This window comes from Channa argus, chromosome 17 (genome assembly GCF_033026475.1).
Source record: "Channa argus isolate prfri chromosome 17, Channa argus male v1.0, whole genome shotgun sequence".
NCBI classification, from domain to species: Eukaryota; Metazoa; Chordata; class Actinopteri; order Anabantiformes; family Channidae; genus Channa; species Channa argus.
Genome location: NC_090213.1, coordinates 14,453,134 through 14,480,633, shown reverse-complemented (window position 1 = coordinate 14,480,633; position 27,500 = coordinate 14,453,134). Strand labels below are relative to the sequence as shown.

General features: G+C 39.6%; 1 protein-coding gene across 4 annotated transcripts in view; it reads right to left on the bottom strand.

The window, feature by feature from the left end:
• The window catches only part of LOC137102594 (MAM domain-containing glycosylphosphatidylinositol anchor protein 2-like), a 169,081-nt gene that overhangs the window by 94,816 nt on the left and 46,765 nt on the right, over positions 1-27,500 (bottom strand). For all 4 annotated transcript variants that reach the window (XM_067482259.1, XM_067482260.1, XM_067482261.1 and 1 more), the window contains exons 2-3: positions 20,899-21,038; positions 12,437-12,611 (exon numbers count right to left, since the gene is read on the bottom strand). In XM_067482259.1, coding sequence (XP_067338360.1) covers positions 12,437-12,611; positions 20,899-21,038 — 315 coding nt within the window. The remainder of the gene's footprint in view (positions 1-12,436; positions 12,612-20,898; positions 21,039-27,500) is intronic.

Below are 27,500 nucleotides of genomic sequence, written 5' to 3'. Positions count from 1 at the left end.
CCTGTACACTGAAATTCTTCCTTTGAATATTAAGTAGTTAGGCACAAGAAATATGCATCAAGCCAAGATGCTCTCAATGGTGCATCTGTAGACACTGCTGAGGATCTTTGGTGACATGCTAAATTTTCTCAGCCTTATCAAGAAGTTCACAGGTCAGGCATAACATTGTGTGCAACTGCGAATTTAATACAATCCAAAAATGAATAGCGTGGCCAAAACATTAGAACCCTCTCTTCTTATGAAGCAACACAGTATGACTCCACTTTCACCTCAATAGTAAACACGTAGTAGAATTATCACCTTTCTGACAGTTCCAACGAAATAACTGAGAAATTCTAAACATTTAAAGAAGAATTCATGGCAGAGCTGCTGTATTGGATTGCATTTGCACCTGTTGCACAGATGTGCAACAGGTGAGGTTGTCGCTGATGTAGATCCCCAGGAGTGTGAATGTGCTTATCCTTTCCACCTTAACCCTATGTATGATTAGTGGCAGCGTTCTCCTCTCCTTTCCATGTCCACAATTATTTCCCTCGTCTTGTCCGTGTTGAGGGTGAGATTGTTCTCCTCACAGCATTTCACCAGCACTGTACACTGTTTTGTTGTCAACAGCAATAAGTCTAATAACTGTGGTGGCAGCAATTTCAGGATGGTGCTCTAATTGTGAGAAGCAATGCAGTTGTCTTTGAACACTGGGAAGAGCACGGGGCTGATAACATTTTCTTGTGGGGTCTCAGTGTTCATGACAAAGCTATGTAATTTAATATTTCAGATCAGACAGGCTGATGCTTACCAGTGAGCAAGCCTGACAGACAGTCATACGGTGTTTATTTGCAATCATACTACAACAGATCCAGTGTTTCAGGTATGCTGTTTTAAATGTGGGTCATAACCAGTCTCTCAAAACCCTGCATGATGATTGAAGAGAGAGTGCTACTGGTCTGTAGTAATTTAGACAAGTCACTAGGCTATTAAATACGGAGGCAAGAACATAAATCAGCTCTTTGGCACATCCAGTGCCCAAGATGAGCCTTAAGGAAATGGTAACTAAGTCCCTCTCTGAAGGCACAATCATCAGGCCAGGTTACACAGCTATATTTCCATTTGTGAAAGCAACGCAGACAGGAGTAAATGGCACAATGCTGAGCAATAAAGAAATCTGCACTGTTAATAGCAGTATAAATAAAGTACATAGATATACGGAGCAGTGTTTTCTTAGTATTGCAAAAGGATCCACTGATATATAGCAAACTGGGCTTTTTCTGTTTGAGCCACAAAATGCTACTGTGTAAAAAATTATTTAGATAATATGCAGTAAAAAAAATAATTTTATGTGTGCTTTACATTAACGTCAAGAGCTTAAATGTAGATTTTCGATTGCTCTGTTTTCCTTGAAGTGAAACCCACTACAAATACATAATGTTTAAGCTCAGAGTGGAGGAGGGTTTTCTTCAGCCAGATCCTGCACTTTCTCTAGGGTTGTATTCATGAAGCTTCAGCACACTTACAGTAAAACTGCTGCACCTCCATCTTCAGTGACAGCGCTTTTTCAATTATGCTGTCTTTGAAGCAACACTGCATGTGTGGGTGTGTGCGTGCGTGCGGAAGATCAATGTCCAAGTCTACACACACATTTGCACATCTCTGTGTGATTTGGGTGGGGGTGCACATCAGCAACCTCACAGAAGACCCCATGCAACCCCTCACTTCCTCCTGGTGATGGAGATGAGGAAATAATGAGGCCCAGTTCAACTCTATGTGTGCGGCTGTGTGAGTGTGTTTGTGAGTGAGAGTGTATTAGGGTATTGGGGGTGAGGAGTAATGAAGCTCCTCTTCATCCTTTCTCTTCGACAGCACTGTCTGCCTCAAACCATCTCCTCTTTAATTCATCTCCCTAGAAAACAAGGAGGCTGCAGACCAACGATCTAAACACCACTACGGCCTAGAAACCCACCATTAGAGTTGGAGGCATAGCACCTGTGACATGATGGAGTTCTTTTCTGCTTTCAACCTGACGAACTTCCCCTTTGTTTGGTCTCGCAAAGAGCAACCAAGGATGGGAGACCTTTCTCAATTGATGATTGTAACATTGGTTATTATTTGCATTTTACACCAATACTATCAGTATTAATAGTATCTAAAAGATACTATTAAGGCAGTGACACAACAAGCCAATATCACAGAACTAGTGGTGAAAAAAGACCAACTGCTGCATTGGCTCAAATCAGCTTTGTCTGATGTGTCTTGAACACACCACGAAGCCAGCAAATGAATAGCATGTGGCTCTGAAAGTTATGCAATCGAGTTAGAGAGAGGAAGAGAAAGCGGAAGACCTGGGAAGGTGTATATACAAACTGTAACCAAATCAGTGTTAGCTTACCATTTTAGTTATTTCTATTCCAAGATGTCTGATAATAAGCTACAAATAATACTGCTGTATTAATACCCTGGTCTCTTCTCGTGCACTTAGTCGCACAGTCAAACATCTAATCCAAGTGTCTCGCACAGCCGATGAACGGCTGACCATCAGCCTTGGTGTGTCAGAGCCCTCAGTTGCTGGAGAGGGAAAACAGAGCAAGCAAAGAGTGTCTGTGTCTGAAATAATAGAGTTTATGACTTCCATCTGTTGTGTTGTTGTCTTGACAGCGTCCAGTGGGCGGATGCTTGTTTGACCACTGACTTAATGTCTACAAGCATGTTTCTTTGAATTTGCTGCCAAACTGTGAAAAGCCAGCAGTGGCCTGATTCTCTATCAGCTATTGTCCATCCAATCTAATCAACATTAACATTACATGTATATAATATTATTGTAATATCTTTTCATTGTACTGATTTACACATAACATCATCTCTCAGTATATTATGTGCTCAGCAATGACTTTCTATACTGTCTTTATCGCATGTTTCTACTTCCTTTTGATGTAGCCTTTCATAAGGTCAATCATTCCTCTCTTTTGTTTTCCATTTGCTCGCATGAGCCTAAAACAATTCAACTACGAAATAAATAAAAAAATATTGCGAAAAAACAATTCCATTTCTTCAACCCAAACCTCTGTATATTTGTTTAAACGACATTCTTCAAGCGATTTTTGCCTTAGAACATTTCAAAACTTCTGTCCCCATGAGACTTCTTGAAATACCATTTTTATCCACTGGCAGTCATTAAAGACTGTTTGGCTTAAGAATTGGCTCGGAGTTTTATAAATAAGTAGAACCTTGGATCAATACTATCATTATTTGTCATCATTTATTATTTGTATTCACATCTTTTAATGAGGATAGTGTTGTCCATATCCAAAAATACTGGCAAAATAACAATAATAACTAGCTGTCAGCGCACCATCTGTGGCCTTTCCTCGTCCATAGAGAACATATTAAAAACCAAAAAGGAGATAAGAATGAAATTTTACAAGAGATAATCACATTAGCATACAAAACAAAAACATGCTCTGGTATGTTTTAAGCTCCTGATGGTAATAAAAACACAGACGAGAGATGATGTTGACTCCACTAGGCTGATTAAGGGCCCCTCCCCAAAGCAAGTCCTTGAAAGAGTAATGGGCAGTCGTGAACTGACTTTACCTCCATTAACCACACCAGCAAACATTTACATAATGTACACATAATGTGCTGATTCATTCTGTCCTGATTCAAACAAGGCTCAGATAGCTCGCAATGCCTGTATCACACCATTTATCACGCCAGGTCATTTACATCCAAAAGCACTTAACAGGCCATGCATATATATCTTTGTCTACATACATTATGGGATCTTTTTAGAAGACTCCATAATGCATCACCTCCTACTATAGGATCACATCATGCTGATCCACTAAGATGCCATTCTTCTGCCATTTTCTGCCACATAACTTAGTTTCTAGCCCCAAAACTGATGAACATGTCATGTGAGGATTTGTGCGGTTTGGATTCAGTTTCAAAGAGTATTGAATGTTCTCCAAATGGATGGAATAAGAATTCACAAATATTTCACACCCATTGGGATTTTTAAGTCCTCCCCATGGATGCCAGGTTCAAAAGACAGATTACATATCTCTTCATTAAATCCCTCCCCCAAAATCTCCAATCTCCAATCACATCTTGGCAACTGTACCTAGGCACAGCATGCCTGTGATGTGAGAATGATACTGAGCATGCTGCAGTTTGTATACTTAGATAGAAAAGACTCATTTACAAATAGTATGCAGGCTCTCAGAGTTTTGGCTAACGACTGCAGCTCATTACACTGCAGAAAGTCCAGCAAAGACAACTGATAAGTGTAACAATGCAAAACACATTGTTTAGTTGTCATTTTAAAACAGTTTTCTTTGCAAGAATAAAAAACAAATAAAGCATAAGCATGACTTAACGCTATCTTTTGTCCTTAAAATACACGTGATACATAGAGTAAACACCTCTTTGCAAGTAGTGAGGATGAAGATGTTATTTAACTTGAAATTCATCATGGGAGTAGATCAACCAGCTGTTGGTGCAAATCCTATAAAAAAAAAACACACCATATACATGTTCTTTCATTTTATTCATAGTGTATAGAAATGTATTTATGGAGATTATATTTATAATGAATGCAGCATATTTGGCCTCTTTAGCCAGCAGACTTAGCAGGTTTAATTTACCATAATCATTGTTGTTTCTTCTAGACAACTCACCTCTACTGACTGGGACCATGAGCAACTAACAGGCTCCTTTTGGATAAGAAATGTATTGCATTTGCCAAGATGCCATGCAGATGCAAAAATTCTCTGTGCACATGAAATATGTCCACAGTCCCTTTGTTTACAGCTGCGTTTACGTCGCTTGCACAGAGTATAAAATAGGCTTTATTTCTTTTTTCAGTTTGAGTCATAACCCAACCTACTGAACCTGCCTCTAGCACTTGCTTTATCCAGCTGAACCCACTAATGGATAGTCCCCCCGCCTGAGATCCCCATCCCACACACTGCCCCTGCATATACCCAAATATATTACCTACTCACATTCAAAGAGCCTCTCCAGGGTATATAAATACAAGCACAGTTTGTGTGCAAATTCAAGTAATGAACAATACTGAAGGATATAGAAACTTCAGTCAAAACTTGGTTTTATAACCATGGTCTGTATTTCTGTAAGTCAGTGCTGCCTCCAAAATGCTCTGCCATCTCTCGCTCTGCACACACATTTATTCAGGGACATTGCAGCAGGGCGGCATGAATTGGACACCCGATGAGACCGGAAGCGCCAGTTAGACTGACTGAATAAGGTAAAGCCAGTACTGTCGCTAAACAAACACCATCAGCTGCTATTTGGACTCTGAGTTCCTTCATGGACTCCAACGCTGGGAGGCAAACAAAAAGCAGACAGGCTTCGCTAATTCGGCCTCACACTGCATGCTGCTGCAGAGAGTTGCACAGCTGAGGAGGCGTATCCAAAGACAAGCTTAGCATGTGACATGTATGTTTGAGTCAGGACCTCACTGGTGGAGAGTAGGTTCGTGCATAAGCATCTGCTTAAACCCAATGGGCAGCCTCTACTTTATTTTCTCTCGCATACATCTTAAATCTAGAACACTGCTGCTGCCAAAAAATGACTCACATGTGCTGACAAACACAAAGAAACACGCACTATCCTCATTAGAATTCTCTGTCTTGTGCACCAGCAGTGGAGAGTAAGGGCTGTGTAAGTCCCTGCACAGATAACACAGAGAAAACAGACTATTGTCTTATTCTAATCCTTCTTTTGAAGAAATGTATAGGGAAAAATATCAGGCAAGAGTGAGGATGAGCTTTGGTAAAATGATATCTCGAGTACAGTGGGTTGTTTCACGCAATATGCACCACCTGATACTATTTCACAGCCACTGACAAATAGGCACTGGCTGACTGCATTGATATCATCTACCCACAATTAGCATATGGACAGCTTACTCTGTACACTTAGCTATTTTTTGTTCTTCTTCTCTGGCTCTCTACAGTCACAATTTGTTCAGACCATTTTAAATAGTGAGTTTTAAAATGGGTCCTTTATCACAACAAGGACAGTAAATGCTGACCTGGACTGAGCAGGTTTAAGGAAGACCAATTTGTTTTCCATTTCTCCATCACCTAAAATCATTCTATTTCACTCTCTGGTCACCAGTAATTGACTTGAACTGTATTGTAATGTCTGTCAGTAAGAAGTGGAGTGCGGGCATATGTTATCTTTAACATTGTGTCAGTGACTTTTCTAGTAAAATAATTTTTATGTAATGCATGTAAAAAGTTTAATGCCTGCAACAGCTTCCCAGACATCAATGTGACGTCTTCTAACTGTCTCTTTTTCTTTTTTTTGTCTGATCAAAAGCCTTAAATAAAATAGACTATGGTTAAGCAACGTATTCTAATTTGTGAAGTTTAAATTGGTAAACTGGTAATTATTAAACAAAAATTTTAAACAACATTCTGTAAAAAGGAATATTTCACGTTATTTTGGGTTAGTAACTCTGGAAGACATTGTCCCCTGTCTGTCTCCTTGCCAAATCTCTTTTAGATATACAGAATTGTGCCCGCAATGGTCAAAGAAGTCCCTGGGCCTGCGATAAGTCACCACTTCAGAAGCCTTAAGCCCTCCTTGATCAGTCACTCAATGAAACATTAGCTGCTGCAGCAAAATTAATGCAGCTGAAATTAAATGAAAACACTGAAACGACTCCCCTGTAGGAAAAAGAAGTGAGCATCTTAAGCTTAAAATCGATCAATGCCGAAGTTGGGCAAGGTTCTTTATTAACTTTGCAGAGGACCTTCCCCACAGACCTAACTGCAGACAAACACAACTGAGGTGTCAGCAGGTATAAAATGTGCTTAGATGGACTTCTGAGCTTTATAAATATGTTAGCTTTGAGTTGGCAGTATAGCTAATATCAGCTCCTATGGGCTACAGAGGTCAGTTATGAACATTAATTATCCCTTCCTGTTTTCATCTGCTGCTCAGAGCCACCTCTACAGAAAACTCACTTAAACTCGCTTTGTTCCTGCTTGTCTACGTGTCGTCTACCTATATTTAGCCTTTGTGCGCATAAGGGGGGTGGGGGGATATTAGAAATAACACCAGAATCACAGGAAGCAGAAGAAAATAAATGGTCCCAAAAGAAACCCAAAGGAAGAGTCAAAAATGGAAAACTAATACAGATTTTAAAAAACATTAAAAAACATAACCATTTGCAGTTACGTGGGAGTTCATTGCTGTTCGTGATTGTTTGTTACACAGGGCATGTCACTATCGAAGAGCAACTCTGCACAAAGGACCCTGAAGAAGAAGAAGAAGAAGCTTTATCGGTCATCACTGAGTGCATATACAGTTGGAATATACATGGTTCAATGAAATTGGTGCCCTGCATTTAACCCATTCGCCTGCGGGGGGAGCAGCAGGCAGCCATAGGCCGCACCCAGAGAGCTAGTGAGAGAGTTCTGTATACCAGCCTGGAGCTCCACCTTTTGAGCCACCAGGATACCACTGAGCTGCTTCTGAATGGGATTTATGAACGACTAGCTGCACCTAGTTGGTGCTGGTCTGTACCAGTCTGACTCAGTCGATGCTGACAGTCGGCAGAAAAAAATTGATTAGCGTGTGCTGTGTAAATATACTACTCTTTGGTCATAAACCTTGTCTCTGCCAGTCATCCACACAATGATTTTTTTTAAACAAATGAAATATTTCCGATAAATATCTGCAAATGATGATATGACTTGGATTACAACCAAGAGAGACCTAGAGGAACTACAGCTTTAGCAGAGGCTACCTTCATTTTACAAGGATATTTTACCTTCAGCTCCCTCTGTTGGCTCTAAAGTCTGTGTCTCTTCTCCATCCAGGATCTCACTGCTATTTTCATATTTTTTATTTTCAATGCAATTTATTGTTTATAAAATGTGATAACTACAGGCTGATGTCATATTTGTTTTTGCCACAAGAACATGCAAGAATCTCTGTACTTGCTGGATTTGAACACAGCCAGACTGTAACTACTGCACCCACAGGCTCTACTCCGTAGCCAAACATCCTTGAATTCCAACCTACAAACCTTCAGTCAGATTGCCAAATGCATTACCCAAGACAATAAAATCTTGGACCTGTGTTATGGAAAATCAAACCATAACCTAGCCCATCTCTTGCCTGTTTACAAGCCTGTCTGTACTGTAAAAACTTATGCCCACAAGGAAATCAAGGAGATGGCCGTGAGTATCTAGAAACTGATTTAAGAGAACAGAATAGTAAGGGCTCTGTGAGCCGACTGCTTTACAGGAGGAGCTGAAAAGTACAAACAGAAACCTGAGGCACCACTACAGGAGGAAGGCGGATGATCAACTACAGTAGAAGGACATCAGTGAGGTCTGGAAAGACATGAGAACTATCTCTGGAGTTAAACCAACTAGTGCCAAACAGGCATTGAATAGGCCAGTGAGCTAAATATGTCTCTTATCAGATTTGACTCTGGTTCTAACCCTCAGGCGACTTACTCACTGGTGTTCCTCCCCGGTCCTATTCCAGTTCGTGCCTTCCCCATTCCTCAAACCACCTGTCTATCTCAACGAGCCCGTTAAAGGGTTAGGCTCCAGATAATAAAGGAAAAGAAGGTAGCAAGCTCAATTTGCATCAGCTCGAGTCCTTAAAATCTGTTTACCGCAGGAGGTAGTACATCCCATTTTTGAGCTTAGTCTGAGGCCGGAGAGAGCACAAGCTGTGTGGAAGACATGCTGCTTGGTACCAGTAGGTACTGCTGCAAGCCTTAAAGGCCCTAACAGCTACAGAGCACTGTCCAAAACATCCCATCTGATGATGACAGTTTAGACAGTCATCATTAGCAACCCCTGTCCTACGAGGAGATAAAGTATGGATCCATTTACAGTGATGGACAAAACCAGTGATCAAAAAATGAATTTAGAGACTCTACAGACATCTATAGACCTGGGTATATACCTGATTGGACTGGTCACACAACATGACTGCCCTGTACATAGTACAGCTAAAGTATTTTGGAAAATAATAGATTTTTGGGGGGCAATATTACAATTTTTTTCAAAAGGTCGTTCAAAGTTATATTCTGTGCAACCAAGCTCTAAATGATAAGAACACCCAAACACAGAATACATTACAAACTACTTTTTCATGTGGCAATGCACGCATGGCCTAGAAAAATTTATTTATTCAACCCTTTTGTTCTTAACTCACAAACGGACTGAATCATGACGCAGTTTAACATCAAAACATGTTTGCCCTCCTTCCCTTCTCTTCAGGCGAGGGAGGGGCAGATCTCTGCACATGAAGCCTGCAAGAATGCTTCTCTTATTAAACCAGACTTAAAAAAAAAAAAAAAACTTAATCACAGCTCTTGTGATTTGAAATTTTTTTATTGTTAAATTGCAACATTATTTAAAAAGGAATAATTGTTCAGCCCTAGTACATAATAAGAGAGCTGACTCTCCCTGCTGAGGACACTAAAGCTGAATTGATGCTTGATGGGGTTTGTGTTGCAAAAACCTGCACTCCCTGCAATTATGTTTACCTACGCAGGGGCCCAACCTGCTCCTTTTCTGCCTCCGTCAAACGCACACAAATGAAAAGATAGCTAAAGTTTGTAAAGAACAAAAGCATAGAACATAAAAGCATGTAGGACTTAGCTCATACATTGTGGAGTATTTATATACCAAGACTGTAAAGTTTTGACAAAAAACCGTAAAGTTTGCTTTCTTCTTTTACAGCAGCTTCCTGTGTGCTGCTGTACAGTCATCCACAGCACTGACTACAGTGTCAGAGAGCAAAACAGCTTAAATGAGAATGAGGCTTGCACTCAGTATGAACACACTGCTTGTTGCAGTACAGTACCCCCCCACCCCCCCTGCAGAGAAACCTGTGCGCAATCGTCCGCCGCAGGCATGTCCACACCGTAAGACCCTATGATGTTTGCAGGGCTGAAACTAGTCATGACTCTGTTGTGGCATCAGCCATCTTCTCTACAATGCTCTACAGGGTGGTGGACAAACTCATGAGAAAGGCAGGCTCTGTGCTGGGGGGGCTCATTGGACTGGAGATGGGAGGTGGGAAAGAAGAGAATGTAAGCTCCAGTAACTGTTTAACATTATGAACAACACCTACCCCCCCTTACAGGATACCCTGTGCTCTGAGCAGCACCTTCAGCGACACGTTGGTCCACCCACCATATTTAAGACCACTACCGCAGGTCCTTTGCCACGGCTGAGACAAACTCCATTCCCCCCAGCAAACTCAAATAATCCAATTAACCACAGAGGGATTTGCCTGATTGCATAACTTTATGGCACTTGTCACTAAATGTCATTGCTGCCTCTTATGAGGACTTTATTCTCACTCACACACACACACACACACACACACACGCTACCATTTGTTAGTATCATCTTGTCTTATTACAAATGCGTGAGTTACATTTCTTAGATATACTAAACAGAGCAGTATAAACCAACCAGAAAGAGACAATAAACATCGCTCAAGATGCTGCTGTTGGGAGGTCCAGGTACAAAACCCCAGTTTTAATTCTAATTAAAAATCGTTGCTGCAAACCACTAAAAATAGCATGTACCACAGAGGCCCGTCAATTACAATTCACCCCCAGGGGACAGCAATAACATTGCTCTGGAGGAATGATGTGAGTTTGCTGGATGTGCAACATAACACAATGGTAGCTAATTAAGTACACACATACTGTGGTAGGAGGCCTTATGCAAGGACATCATCAGGACAACAATTTGAAAAGCTACTGTATAACAATGTTCTGCCAGTAGTGATTTATATTGTTTTTTTCTACAAGTTTTCAAAATACCTCTTTTGTTTTGACAGGGGAAATAAAATAAAAGGTACATGTTTATAATACTGAATATATTACTAGGATATATTGTTGTGGGTTTATTTCTGTATAGCGTACGTGTACATATACATTTGTAATTTTTATACTAAACTTTTGCAACTTCATCCTTCCTCAAATTGAATGTAACTCTGACCTCAAAATGTCAGATCATAAAGCTCATTGAGGAACTATGCTCTCTGATTATCCTCAGGTTCCGTCTCTGATGTGTTATCTGGCTTCATTCCCATGTCTGCTCCTCCAGCTCTTGTGTGCAGCCAAGAAGAAATGGTGCACAGAGGGAACGAGACTCTGACAGTCAGCTGCTGAGAAGTGTTCAACCCTTTCTCTGCTGCACCACTAAGGCCTTCCACAAGCCTTCTCAACAAGTTTCAATTCCACAACCTCTCCGCATGTCAGCCCAAATAAACAAGCACACAGCGGGACAAGAATAAGACAGACCAGGTAGGACAGAAGACAAGAAGAGAGGGACCAGTGGTGATACATTCATTAAATGAGCATATGCGTTACAGTAAAGGTGTTATGGACTGGAATGAGCATCTTATTTAGCACAAAAACCTTCTGCTCTACTACCTCTTTCTTTCCTTTGTGACTGAGAATTGGATGTTTGGCAAAAGGCTATTGGGTCATACATAATCAAAGATATATCCTTCTTTACTTAGCGGCTTGGCATAAAAAGCAAAGCAGGGATTTAGAGCTAGTGAGGGAGCCAACACTGAAGCAGTAGTAGAAGATTAGAGATCTGTCAAAGGCACCAAACATGCGATTTTAAATGTATCTTGGGAGAATTTCTGGAAGTTAAAACTGCAAGAGTAGGAATAAATCAAATCTGCCCTTAATACTGCTCATTATAATACACCTACTGTACATATTAATCATTGGATATAAATTCTAAAATTGACAGTCAGAAAGGGATGGGAAGGAGGTGAGCTGAGGGTCTTAGCTGTGATAAAAAGGGCAGCAACTCCCCTGTCTCTCAACTCTTCGACCGTTCACGAGGGCAAATAGAACAGTCGATGCCAAATCAATAAAAACGGTAACACTAAATCGTAGTTTTCTTTGATGAATACTAATGAATGTTCCCCATTTGCTGCACAGATACTTTACACATAGAGAGGTTGCACTTAGAGTTGATGGCTCTGTCAGGATGATAACATCATTTTAGCTTAATATCCTCTAAAAAGCACTGGCACTGCACTATCACTTAATAACTGTATTTTTATTCATATGGAATGTTGCTATACCAGGCAGTAAGGGTTTATGTTGTTACATACTAATAAGCACTAATTAAATTTGATGCAGCCATCTGAGTTCCATTTTGTTGCATTTGTTACATAATTGATTAAATATTAAATGGCAGATAGTGGTTATAACAGCGCATCAAGAAGCAAACCAGCTGCAGCCTTATTATGGTATATTTCGGTATATTATTGGATGGTAAATATTCAGTAAAATCTTTTTAATGCTCTTAGTGCTGCTATCCAAATAAAAAATGTCTGAAGAGCCATTGAAATCGTCATGATTTTCCCATCATATTTACGTTGTAGCTGTGCGTTTGACACTTACAGTAAACGTCCACCCTAATGGATTTGATGGCAGGTGAGCCAAGGCCATTCTCAGCTTTGCAGTAGTAGCGACCTCCCTGGGTCCTCAGGATCTTTGCAATGTGCAATGTTTCATTGAACACACTGGAGTCCTGGAAGCGATCCGACACACTGCCAGCCGTCTTGGTCCATCTGATCTAAACATAACAAAGGGCAGAGATTACAAATGACTTCAAAGTCTATTCAACTATGCAGGGCATGGACTGAGACTACAGCTTTATTTGTGAAGTAAATATACTAAATAAATCAAAATGATACATTTATGATAACATTTTTCATAAAAAAGTTGAATTATGCCCTTGGACTAGTAAAGTCCTTTCAGTTTGAAATATGTTTTGAGGAAGACATTTATACATTAACAACAACTTAAAAGAATAATAAGAGAAGCGAATGGAACAGTGAATCCAGTTTGTTAAAAAAGACAAGAAAACCTGGACAACGTATGTTTTTAAAAGAACAGGCAGGCATGAAAGAACTGAACTTGTCAACAGTGACAACAGCAAACAGAAAGTTAGCTTTGCATAAAAACTGAAGAGTGACCACTTCCTAAGGTAGCAAAATCTGCCAACCACCACCTCTACAGCTCACTAATTAAATCTTGATTTGTTGTTTATAATATATATAATCCTTTAAACACCTAAGTGCACAATGTGTAGTTTTGCAACGTAGTCATCCTGAGGCACCCGCTGACATTCCAGCCAGCTACTGCACCAAACAAATACTTTTTTGTACAGTTTAAACAAACAAAATTTTACTGTAACTTTCCATATCAAATTTAAACTAACTGGAACCAAATGGAGATAAAGGCTTCTTAAAAGAAACATACTGAAATATATGTTTTAGAATGCAGGAAATTAGAAATAAATGCCTGTCTAATGCGAGCCGGTTGGAAATAATAGCCTCGTGTTTTTGACAGGATATTTAATGGAATGCTCTTGTGCTGAGGAAGAACGTTCAGTTTCAAACTAAAACCGCTGTAATGTTATTTTGTGAAATGTCACAGTACAAAGGAGAAAGATATAGCTGAAAATCTTCCCTCTTTTCTCTGTTCCACACAAAACTGACCTCAGCGTGAATACATTTCACTAACTGATGAGACCTAGTTAGCCCATGGCATTGAGGGGTAATGAAAGGTGAAATAGTGTTACTCTCCCACATGAGGTTGTAATTGACTCTCCATCATCTCCCTCTCCTGTCCTCATTAAAGCATACAGCATGAACAGGTACTGTGACAACTCTGACCTGGGGGCACCACAGCCATAACCATGAAGCATAAAGCTCTGTTCAATTCCTCATCCTAAGTAAGCCACAGATGTACTGGCTTTACCTGCAGAGCCTCACATATCTCTCCAAAGGCAGGAGGAGAGCCTATGAATTAGAAACTAATATCTCCACATTGTAGGGTGATAGCATCATCTTGGATACTGATAACATCCCATTTTACAGATATAGCATCAGATGGAACAGGGATATCACTGCATGCAGGGATGGGGACTGGGTGGCATCTTGGAAGATTGCTGCTGTGCTGATGTAGCTGTGGGGTTTTAACCATGATAACTCCAATCCAAGGTTACAACAGCTTGAAATATGATCATTTCCTAAACAGACAGGAGACAGGAAATGAAAGGGTGGGTGGCCTAAAACCTGATAATGATGCCATATTCCAGGGGCTTTTTGCAGAGCTCGGGGCGAGCGAATGACAAGGAGAAGGATTCACATGCAGCGAAAGTTGAAGTTTATCAGAGGAGTTCCAGATTCTCTGTCTTGCTTGGGGTCTTTCTGTTCAGAGCAGCAGAAATAAATTAGCTTACCCTGAAACTCAAAGGCTGTGTGTGTGTGTGTGCTGTGTTTCTCCTTTTCATCAACCTCTTTCTCTTAAAAAGACAAAGTCTGCAGCCAGACTGTACTGCAGTGCCATCCATTAATACAAGCTTTAAGTGGATATATTACCATTAAAAATAAATGCTCCTAAATGAATACACTGCACAGAAAAGGCCCTGATTCAAATGCATCAAGAAACACTGAGAGAAAGCACTCTATGAAAAATCCCAAACTCAGCAGTTGATGCTAAAGCCCCATTGCTGGAAAATCTGGAGCCCTATTATAACTGTTAGGGACATCATGTGTTCAGCAAAAAAAAGCCCTTAAGTTGAATAAGTTATGAGCATAAATTAGATGGAGCAAAGTTTTGGAAATCTGTGACACTCTCTTACAGTGTGCTCTGGATCCCCTCATGCAAATACAAAACAAGCTGGCTTATGGCGACCTCAGCAGAATTCAATATTCTCCCAGCTTAGACTCCCAGCCATTTCGTTTGCCTTTTGTGTAAAGAGCTTTGAGTTTTAGGAAAGTGCAGTATCAATAAGTGCATTGTTGGAGTGACACTAAGAAGTGGGTATTCAAATAACTCTTCATATTTTCAAAAGGAAACTGTTCCTGTTTGTTTCACAAGGGCATTAGACCACATTATTGGTGAGCTTTCAACTCTTCATGTAACCAGGAGCTGTTTTCATTCCTCCATTCCACTGACTTCTTCTTCTTTTTTTTTTACATCTAAGCACCAGTATCCACAGGGGAAGTCCTGAAGTATGCCTGGTGAGAACAATTTGACCCTCTTCACTCTCCTTAGTGCAATGCAAATACTCTTGATCTGAGAGGAGCTGGCGGATTTGAGCAATATGATAATTGCTCCTCCTAGCCCACTGACAGCGTGGCTGAGTTTTTTTTTTTGGATATTTTTGCTGCCGCTTTTTCATTTTTCAGTTGAAACTCATAATGTGCCTGCGAGTATACATTGGAGAATAAGTACATAAGAATGTAAATGGAGTCTGGTTTTCATATTTCACCTCACAAAAAAGGAGTTGTGCGTGCACACACTGAACATTTTATTTCTTCAAAAACACACTGAAAACCGGACCACTTGTTTAAAAACATAAAATCAAAGTCAAAACAATAATGATGCCACTCTTTCTTAATACCCAACAGAAACATAAACATTTGCTTACAAGAAAACTAGAAACTGGTCTAGATTAGTATCCTACTGAAAATCCCAACAGTGTTTGAGACCACACATGCTGCGATGTCACGGCAAGAGCTAATTAAAATGCGCCCAGTGTCTGCTGTTATGCAGGCATCATATGCTGGAGCACGCATCTTCAGCGAATCTCCCATAATGCCTGCTGTGACGTTTCCCAATCCCTAACTACAGAATGGTTTCTAATTGCTTGCCATATTTTCTTTTAGGCACCGATGGTGGTCTGTGCCGCTCAGTGGTGCAGCCAAGTGTGGCTGAGCATGACAATCAAGCGATCAGAAGAAGCAACAGGGGTTTCAAATCACAAACTGTGAGTGCACAGACTCTCCAGGTCTATATTAGAAAGTACAGGCCCTTGTAAAAACAGGAAGATCATATGAAACAAACCACAGTGAAGGCTTTGATACTGAAACAGAAACCCGAATCGAGTAAGAAACACATGCTGACATATAAAACAGAAATCAATTAGCTTCAATTTGACTTGGTGATGGTGGAGTAAATATAGTACCTTTAAATACTCCAGTGAAATTCCTTTTAGGAGAACTAAGTGTAAACAAATCCAACTGCATTAGACAGAGTTTTCTGTATGTCAAGGGGAAACTGAGATAGTGCCCCTCCCCATACTGGTGGTGCACTTTGTGAAGCAAAAGGAGGAAAAAACAGAAGGTTAAGTCATTTTCAAAAAAGGCACCATCTGCAAAAGACACCAGCACTGTAGGCTAACTGTCATGAGAGCATCCAAAACAGATCACATACTCCAATTGGTCTGTATAAAGTGAAATGTCCCAAGGCCTGAGGTCGGTTTATTTGTGGTCGCTGACCCATGGTGCTGTGAGCTGAATCTAGCTGGCCAATAACTGAAACAAAAAAAACAAAACAAACAAAAAAAAAAAAAACTTAAAAAAAAAGGTGTTTACAATGTGGTGTTGCTGGCTATTGGAGCCTGGTACTCAAACAAAGCAGTGTGGACATAATGGATAGAGGCCAGGGCGCAAGAGATGGGGGCAGATTGCTTCATCATCAGTGACTCTGAAGTATGTTCAGAGCATCAAACACAATGACTGAAGCTGGAGAACAGTTACTATGAAAGTAAGAAGAAGTGAAGCTCAATATATGTGTGGTGTTCTGATAAAAGATAAAGAGGTGTGAGACAGACAAAAGTAAAATGTTTCTAAGTTTTTATTTTTAATTGACACGGTGCTGATGCTCATATTTAATTGCACATACATTTATTTAGTATTGTTCTACTAAACAATTAATTAACCTTCAACCTATAACATGTTAAGAAATTAGTAAAAAAAAAAAACTCATCACGTTTCAGAAACCACAGGCAACATCTTCAAACTTCACTGACATTGAATTTACATTAATTTAAACCTCTCATGTTTAATTAACTGAGATCATGATGTTTGGCATTTTTCCCTGAAAAAGAGGGAAATGAGAAAAGAGAGACGTTTGATAGGTTAGTAAAGCAGGGAGAGCAACCATCATCAAAAAAGATGTTTTTTTTAAAGAATGCTGGGTGTCTTAAAGTTTTCCATAGAGCTAATTTAAAAAAGAAAAAGAACGAAAGTGTAAAAAAAGAGAAAAAGGAGAAGCCGTTTAGCTCATGAGCCTAAATATATGATTCAGCCTTCAACTAATGATTATTTTCATTATTCAATTCCCTATTAAAATATTTCAGCTTAAAAGATGATGACAATATCAGAAATGGATGAAAAATGCTTCTAACTTCTTAGTTTGTGTGAGTAGTGTTTAAAAAATGCAAATATATTCAATTAACACTAAAAAAGTAGAGAAGAAAAAAAGCAAATCTGCACATTTAAGGAGATAGAATGAGCTAAAGTTCTGCATGTTTAGCCATGATAACAGTTAGCTGGTCCAATGTTCCCAGGGGATGAATCCCAACCATTTCGGTGAGTCAATCAAGCACATGTGCACAATCCCAGAGGTGCCGCCAGGGCTGCAGCCCCTTAGTCCTTTTGTTTGACAATGTACCAATGTGTAATTTCTTGTCAAAATTGTTGTTGATTGCTTCTCTGTTGACCAACTACTAAAAGTGTTTCAGTAATAGATAGGTGGAGGCAGCAGAGCAAAAAAAAACTAGACACGCTAATGTTTAATAAAGACAAAGACCAGCGAATGGGGAAAACACAGCCCACAACTAAGATTTTCTGTCTTCTCCTCCTCCTCAGAGAGCCAAGGCACACAAATCCTTCCTGTGACCTCTGCACCATACATCTATGAGAATTTGACTTCATTGTGCCCCGAGCGTGCCAGATGTCAACAGTCCCTTTCTTCCTGCAAGGCCTCTGGTAACACCTTGAAATGCCAAACCCACAAGGCAGCAGCGAAAAAGCACATATTATTCGGTGTACTGGTGACTGACAGGAACATATATTTATTTGACAATTAAATGGGCAGGCAGACGAGTGCTGCTGCTGCCACGAGAGTGTGTGTGTGTGTGTGTTTTGTTGAATGCATGTATGATTTTATTATTAGAAAGCCTTTGTTTTTCTCTGAGGTGGGTGGGAGGATGTGCACAGGGCTGACAGAGAGAGGCCCACTGTGAGGAAGCTGCTGCCTTGCTGGATAAAATCCAGAAACTCCATCAGCAGGAAGTCCTGAGGGGTGTCTATGTAATTTAAGGAGTGTGCATATTGAAAGACGTGAAGAATTAAATGGTGGCAAAATTGCCAACTATGGTCTCATTTACTCGGTAGTTGGTCCTTTGTAGTGGTGATGTTCTATTTGGCACAACAACCCTCAATCTATGTGCTATCGAGGGAGGTAGTATTTCAAACTCAGGGAAAGAGACTGTAATCTGGAAAGATATCATGAAAAAAGCTATTTGGTAATTTGTAATGCAAAACTAACTGAAGCCATTAAAGTGAAATAGCAGTGACTTGGCCCTGTGTAATACTACAGTCCAGATGGTGAGTGCAGTTGGCCTTACTGCTGGTATGGACATTGTTCAAGGCAACAAAACATAATACAACAAATAACAGTTGTAGATTTGGATATGTACATGTTCATAGCAATATTGAAGCGCTACTGAACACTAAATATGAGTTGGTCAGTTTGATTGCCTAACTCAAGATGCATAAAAAGGAGATGTTTTCAGGAGCATAAAGGAGTAAGATGAGAACAAGACATGTGGACTAAAAAACTATATAAAAACAACTTGGAATCTGCTACAACTGAGACAAGTAAAATGCTGTTTGTTTAGGAACTCATTTGGTAATAATACTGGTTTAACTATATAAGTGCTGATTAACTATTTTACAAGACTACTAGGGATCGATATTATATCAACATCAGTGATACTGGCCTGTTGTTATCAGATCAAAACCAAATTTTGTGCTGTCACCGACTCTTTACTTGTGAATGATGTGCAGAATTTCATCAGGAAATGTGGGTCATACACATACAGGCCAAAGTTCTTGTTTCAGGACGGCGATATTAGATGAAATGAGAATAGGAGTGTTTCTGAGATTATATTACCTCCAGCAAAAAAAGTTGTACAGTCCAAATCAACAGACTAAAAGAAGTGACATTTTACAACGCATTAAGCGCATTAAATACCAAAGCTCACACTTAAAAAACAAACTAGTTCATGCTTTAAGTTCACAATTTAATGTTCTTGACATGTTCAGTAGATATGTACAGTTCCACAAAAAGAATGAAAACATTTAATAAACGGTGCTGTTACAACAAGTTCATGTGCAAGACTGCCTATTAGTTTTTTTATCCTGAGGTGTGTGTGTGCACAGACAGTATGTGTACATTACAAAGTAAATGACAAAACACAACGTTGAGGGGCAAAAACAAAAATCCTGATGCAGAAGCCAAACCTACCTCCACACCATTAATCAAGATAAGAGCACTACAACCTTTGGAACTGCTGATTACTTTTTTCCTCACGTATGCTTGAAAGATGAAGGAGCTCAGCTCAATTAAAATGTGGAACTACGGGGCAAAGAAAGACTCTGAACATGTTCTGAGGATTAATATTTAATTCCAACAAAAAGATGAACTGTTTTTGCAATACAAACTCACAAGCCTGTTTCCGATGAGGTCACATACTTTTGTGCTTTTCCAACAACATCATCAAACCAGCCTTAGGTCTCGTGCCACCCCAGATGACCTATCCAACTTCCCAAACCACTGTGAGTGAGTGTGTGTTGCCTTCGGTCCCAGGCCAATACCAGAGGGGGACAAAGCTGACACATCCAAGTCTGGAGAGACACAGCCTAGACCCAATGTGCCAAGGGATCTGCGCGAGTCTCATAATGACTCCGTTTCAAAGGAGCTCCTGCCTCTCCTGCCACAGCCACGCAGGGCTTTTGATCTCCAACTCTCCCCTCACCCCAACCCTCCCCTCACTCGTCTCTGTTTTTCAGAAATTCTAATTAAGAGGAAAGACAGAGATGGTGAGTGCAAAGTTGTCCCCCCCCGATGACGGAAAGAGTTGAACGGTGTGTCTGAACTTCACGTTAATTTAAGAAGCCTCACCTTTTCAACTGAAATATAAAAAATCAATATGCTCTCTGCTTTGGCATCCAAGAGGGGAAGTGTACAAACTAATGGCCCCATCTATCGATCAAATGATATGAATGAATGTAAATGAGCTCAGGCCCGATTGAAGACTGCGCCGAGTTCTGTGTAATTTGTGTTATCAAGCTAATTTAAAAGAACATTCGATAAATGTTTGAAAGGTTAGTGTGGGCAAATCCTGCTCAGATTAATACACGAACAAAATCGGATGGTAAGGTAATTTGTGGCACAGCTGACATTTATACCTACATGGATCATTTTGGTTGGTATTTTGTCTAAGCATCTAAGCAAATAATGGGATATTCTTTCCATTAACAACCTTACTGTATGTACTTCTGAGATTTGTATGAGAAAGGCAATAAGAAGGCAGCACAATAAGAACAAATTAAAGCCTGTTGTTCTCTTCTGAGTAATAACACAAGTTTTTTTGTTCACATCACATTTGTAAATAGGAGAGTTTGAGGAAATGTGAGTGCAGAGGAAATGTGTGCATAACCTAGAGTCTTATAATGTGGCCTCTTTCTCGCTCATTACAATTTGGTTTGGCAGATGTTTTCAAATGTTTTGTTCCTGCATCCTCATTAGTCTTGGAAGTGTTTATTATCAACATGCAGGTGCACAATGCAACCTTAACCATCAATAATTAAGGGATTAAACTTTTAAGATGGCTTAGTGTAGGGGTATGCTGTGTACCACTCAACGGAGAATTAAACAGAGCTTGCGAGAGGAAAGAGGAGGCTACAAAATTAGCTTCTAGTCCCATGATTCCATTGTGTAACTATTCTTGTCCAAGCTGTCAGTTAAGGGCAGACAAACGGGTACCGAGTTCTTACCTGGGGTCGAGGGTGCCCTGTCACCAAACACGTGAGCTCCAATGTCTCGCCCTCTCTGATTGTGTAGACTCTCTCCGTGTGCCTCTCCTCCTCAACATTACAGGCATGCCCTGAGTGTATAATGCGGACAGTCGGAGATGCTGTAAAGGAGAAAGCACAGAGTGTTTTAGCATTCCAGTCATTTCTGAAGGAATGAGTAGTTTCGCACAACAGATGGTGTATTGATTAAGAGGTTGTCTCACTTTAAAACAAACCTCCTACAAACTTTGTGGCCACATTTGTACTGCACACAGCTGAGCACGAAACTAACCAGAGGTATTTGTTGGAAAAACTCTATCAGTATCTGTATGAGTGAATCTAATGTATCTCTAGTGAAAGACCATAAAGTAGAAAGAACCAAGTAAGTAGTTTCAGTAATTTATTTCAGCCACTTCAGATGGTGTCAAGTTATTCAGTGGCCCATTATCTGTTCTCATCAGCTCATATATGTGGATTATAGCTCCCTAGTCTACCTGCCAATCGGCAAAGTAGGTCATTATCCTACATTCATGCACAGGCCTTTGTTATAATGGTTACAAAATAAACACAGGGCTATGACTTTGTTATATTAGACACAAAAATTACAAGTTTACAGTTAGGCACTAAAGGATTTGATTGGGGTTAGGAAACAATGCATGTTTGAGTCCAAATAAATTAATGACACTGACTTAGGTTAATTAATTAGTCAATAAGACAAAACTTTGAAACAAGAAATAAACTTCTTGTGTTTTGTCACTGACCAAACCTCCCAGTTTGGACTTTTAAATTAAGTTGCAGACTGTCGCTTTGGATCCTGACGTAATCACAGTGCCTTCTAGATGGTGCCAAATTACCACACATTTCAATAATAAACCATTTACAAAAAGCTCGAATAGGTTTACAACTAGACTCAGCCATCAACACTGGTAGCTTACTGATTCATAACTGTGGCTATAACAATGACTTTTAATTCACTGAAACGGCACCTAAATTAACATTTTATGATGCTGTTAAACAGTAATATTTGTAGACAAGGGAGGAGAATGGCTTAGCAATATAATCACAGATCCTGATTATGCTGATAAATAAAATAAATAATAAATAAATAAATAACTGTGTGAGTCATGTAATTCATTACATGTTATGCCTTTAATTTACACAAATTTACTTTTAATTTTCAGGTGGCACATGAGCATTACTATCAAGAGCAGTCAAGAGGCCACATTTTATTTCATTTTATACATTTTCATTTTGAGTCAATATTTGACCCCCCACAATAATCGTGAACGTTCCCTGACCCACCTTGGCCTGAAAAAGAACTCAAAGGTAACCTTCACAGACATATGCGGGAAATAGATATGGTACAGTGGGTCCAGCAGAAGCCGTAACCAATCAATACTGCTCCAGTATGAATCTTTAAAGAGACACACACTTTGTGTCTTCACCAAATTAGGCAGTGTAAAGAGCAATAATTCAAATGCAGTCTAAAGTAGATGACCAACTGTAAATAATGAATGGCAGGCTGGAAGACAAATAATTACTCTCAGTATTGCTCCTCATCCTCCTCGCTTGCTTGCAGTGGAAAAATATGAGAATGAATTTCCAACTGAGTGTAATTACATGCCAGAATGGATCCATTAAAATTGTATACAAATAAGTTCATTTGTAAAAAGAAGAAAAATAAATTAGGTGGTAATATTGTAAGCACAGACACAAAAAACATACTTTTATCCATAAATGTCTTAAAGTGCCTTTAATATAATTTCACTAAATATATTCAATTTTAACCTAAAATACCCTCAGCTGTTATTAGACCATATGAGGAGTGGGTGTTCATATTTAAACTGGTGGATTACTGTGCAGCAGGACTCATCATTTAGCAAATTCATCATAGCATAATAATGTAATGCAATCAAGGAGTAGAAAAATAGCGGAAACTGCGACACGGGGAAATTAAATCAACTTTTTTCAACACAGGCTCACTGCAGAGCAAGTTCAGGAAACACTCTAAACTCCCCACGGCTGTAATCACTCCAATGGTGTTTCTATCACTTTGGCAGACAAAAAAAAAAAGACATCTCAATCTGTGCACACACCAAGTGGAGGGGGTTAAACAGAAAGGAGGAGCAAGTCATGTTAGGTAAACCGCCTAAAAGGCTCAGTTGCACTGAGCTGTGAAAGCGCAGTTACATGTAAGCGACCCCTGACAATACTAGCATCTGTTAAGCATTTACTCCTCTCCAACTTACATGATTAGTAAAGAGGTTTGGGACGAGATGATTTACAGAGTGGATACGGGATACGATTAGGAGGAGGAGTACAAATTGGGGGAAGAAACAGGCAGAAATCATAAGGACTGCAGTTTCCCTTTCATGCTGAAGAAGCCGCTTCCTCTGTGGGGCTCTCTCAACAGACTCGTCCCCAGCAGCAGACTCAGCTCTACTTCTATCCAGGCTGTAATGTTAATGAGTGCGGCGACACTCCTCCCTAAACCTGCAATGGGAGTCTCTGCCAGAGTGCATCTTTAGCCAGCCACTAACCGCTTACCAGTTCCCGATCATGCTCTGTGTGTCATTCAGCTTGATTGCATAACGCCTACTGCGCTCGTCCTACCTGTCTACACCCAACACGGATTGATGAACACTAACTGGCTACTCATTAAGCCATGTTGGGCTGTTCTTGCTTCATAGTCGTTCACTGTGTTTGGAGATAAATACACTAGTGGTAAATTCCATAGGGGGAATAATGGCTTGAGAAATCAGCTCAGTGTAAGGGAGCTTCACGCAAGGCTGCCACTTAAAACAAAAAAAGGCTTAGAAACAAGACCCCAGGGCACTAGCCGAACAAAGTACTAATGCCATTTACCCCAATGAGCCGGTATCTCTGCAGCATGCTATCAGTCCTGGAGGAAAATAGGGAAGCACGCGTAATTAATGATCTTCAACTGCTGCTACTGCAGTTGCTACACACACACACACAAAAACACATGCTTTTTATGCAGATGACACTAAGCAGCGACAAAAGCAAATAACCCTCACTTAAGCATACATAATGAGCACAGTAATGTTCTCACTGTTGCACATATCCTTATGTAGCCAAGACCAGCTCTCTCAGATCATTTGGCCCAAAGCATCAACCAAAATCACTGCCATTACTACATAATTTCCTGGTTGTTTAGTTTTCATGACGCTGTTTGATACTCTTCTGACAGTAACTACTCATATTATATTCAGGAAAGATATCCAAGAATTGAAAATAAGACATTAACGCTTCGAGGTTTAGGCTTGGAGGTTGCATAAAGTGAGATGTCAACGCGCTGACAGCACTGAGATAAAAGACGACCTGTTAAAGGGACACAGACGATAGTCAAAGCTTTGAATACATCAAAGCAGACAAGACACACAGATAACTTACCCCCTGATAACTTAACTACATTCTGTATAAGTTCATTATGTAGCTTGAAATTATGCAATAGAGATGTTAAATGTCATTTATGTTGCCATTTAGTGCACACAGCATACACCAGACCTGTATGTTCAATAACAACTCAATAACAAACTACAAGTCTACGAGTCAATTATTTTTCAGTGATTTGATTTAAATTCATCTAAAGCCCAGTGTTGTAGAAAGCAATGATTCATAAAATTGTGAGAGAGTTATTTTGCTAAGGGGCAACAAAGGCAGCTATAGTAAGTTATTCCATGTTGTATATATTTATTTTAAACACAATGAGAATAAGTGTTATAGGAAGCAATAAGAATTGCTTCATCTAGTGAATTTTATAAATCAAAACATATTATATGCTCCATATGGATTTGAAACCACATCCAATATGTAGCTTTACATCAATAAAAGTAGAAAAAAATAATACATTATATCTTTCCTTCAGAAGCATGACCACCACGATTCAAATTTTTAAGAAAATTAAATTCTTCACATCTTTCTACATTTTCTACTTTCATAAGCAGCTTTGTCAGTGCATTGCTATGTTATTTTGTACATCACAAGCAAGAAATATCAATCATCAGACTGTCCTGAAAATAAAAGCAAGATGTGATTGTGCCCACTAGTGGTCACAAATTCCACTGGGTACATTAAAGCACAAAAGCATCATCAGCTTCTTAAAATACAGGATAGGGCCATTCTGAATATTAACCGATAAAATAAATATTATCGCTAGAATTTTATTGCCAATACCTTAATAAGGGGCATTAACATGCTCAAATCCAGGTAATTCTAACTATTTTTATTTTTTATAATATTATATTATTATATTATATTATTATTATTATTATTATTATATATTAATATTTATCATATTTAACAATGTAGTGTTTTGACTGTAAAAGCACATCTTCAACTACACTCCCTGGCCCCTGCATTAGATACAGCAGCTCTGCTATAGGTTCTACTTTTACAAGGTAATAATGTCTCGGTTTTTTAAGTTGAAGCTGTCAGAAAGATGATAAATCTACTATGTGTATATTATTAAGGTCATAGTGGCAGGTGAAGTCGTACTGGATCGTATTGTATTAAGAGCTGTGTTTAATGTTTTGCCCCCTCTAATTAAATCATCGAGAGGGCCAAAAATCAACTTTGTCTAAAGCAAATTATTTTAATAATCCCTTCAATACTAGGTTACATCGCAAAATTACATGATGTAAAATGAGTGAGAGGCCATGTGCTATATGTAGAACAGCAGAGCAGAGGTCATTTGGGAGCAATGAGCTGAAAAAACATTCTGCTGGTGGCACATTTGGATGTTAATTAGATGCTTTTTCTGATCTAGCTTGGTTGGCAAATTGGCTTTGGCATAAGAAGCACATCTGCCACTCACTGGCGTGAGAAATGCAAAACCCAGGCATGGAGGCGGGCAGGGTAGTTGTGGATAAATGCTAAATATTCACAGAATCTTTAAAGTCAAACTAACGCAGAGGTGGTATGAAATCACTTATTTGCTTTACAAGTGTTTGTGATTAACAGTGTTGTTGCAAATGTTAGGAAAATGTTGTCATTAACCTGTGGGTAGTTTCACTCCCCCCAACAAAGCATCTGCAGACACACACACTCAAAGTCCCACTCACATACACACACAGCTTCCTGATAACTGTAAGTTTTGGAAAAAAAGGAAGCGGAGGAGCTGCAGGCTAGAAACAGGAGTCTCAGATGTGCCTCTCTTTTTTCTCATTTCATCTCATTTCCATAGCCGTGACATCATTTCCCCTTCTGCAGAAACACACATCGGGGAGAGAAAATGTAGAAGACAAAGAGAACAAGAGAATGACTCTGCATATATAATTGTACACGTTAGACTGTTATTTCATTGTTCTCTCTTCATCTAGTTTGTGTGTGTGTGCGTGTGTGTGTCCTAAGTTTGAGTGTGCATTATGTCCTTGTGTGTTGAATGAGTACCTCCCAGTGGAGTGCCTAGCCTTCTTTGGCCTCAGCTGGGGGAGATGGAGACAGCTTTATCCACTACCGCCAATGGAGATTAAATTGGATTTGGCTAAAAGCAGCCTTGTCACCACAGTTCTGGAGTGCCTGAGTGGCAGAGGGGGTTCTTGGCAATGGAAGAGCCTCTAAATTTGACAAACAAATGAATGCGAAAAAAAAACCTCCACTGGCTGAGGCTCGTTGTCACTGTGGGTTTAATGTCTTCAGACCGACCCCTGAGGACCACTAACCACATATCCTGCTGGTTTTCTGGCTCTGTAATCACCCTCTCAAAATGGGCCATGCTAAAGGAGGAGAGAGAAAAAACTGGAGGAGGAAAAGGTGTTACAGGATATGCATAAGGTTTGTGTTGCTCTTTATCAATTCTCAGACAAAACCACTGGAAATAAACTTCTAGTTGGTTACATAGGGACTAAAGGGGAAAAGTCCATTTTAGTTGTATGTTCAGCTGCATGATGCAGTAAAGACACAGAAGTTCAGCAGTATGAAGATATCAACAGCACTACACGCGATGTTCACCAGTCAGTATTTCATAATAAAGATAACTGGTGACATATTGCAAAGCTAAAACCTAATTTTAACACAATTTTCACATCCACTCCCTGAATTTGATGAGGGATAATGACTGTATATTTACATTGGCATTCAGTGGGAGTCTGTTGCTGCTGCTGGAAACAGGTTGATGGGAGAAGTGAGAGTGAATTAAAACAGTGAAGTTGCAGGTTGTCAAAGACAAAAAATGAGCTGAAAAACAAACTCGGTGACAGTGAATGTTCGGTGCTGAAGTCTTAATTATGTGTCAGTTCATCACTATAAGGGACACTGGTCACATTATCAATGGTGCATTTACCTATAGTGCAAGTGAAAGATTGAAAGTCATCTCATTAGACTAGTGGAGAAAGGAGACCCCACTACTCTATTGGTTACAGGAATTCAATGTAGTTCTAGTGGCTGTATACAGTAGTCGTTATTCCCCAATCACTTTGCACATTTATATTAAACTTGAACTTATGGTGAATTCAATGTATTTAAACTTTCTGAATGGGTAAAATATGTCCATTGCCAAGGTATCATATAGCAAATTCTATTATTTAATATGCTTTCCCCAATGCCTTACACTTTAGAAGCTA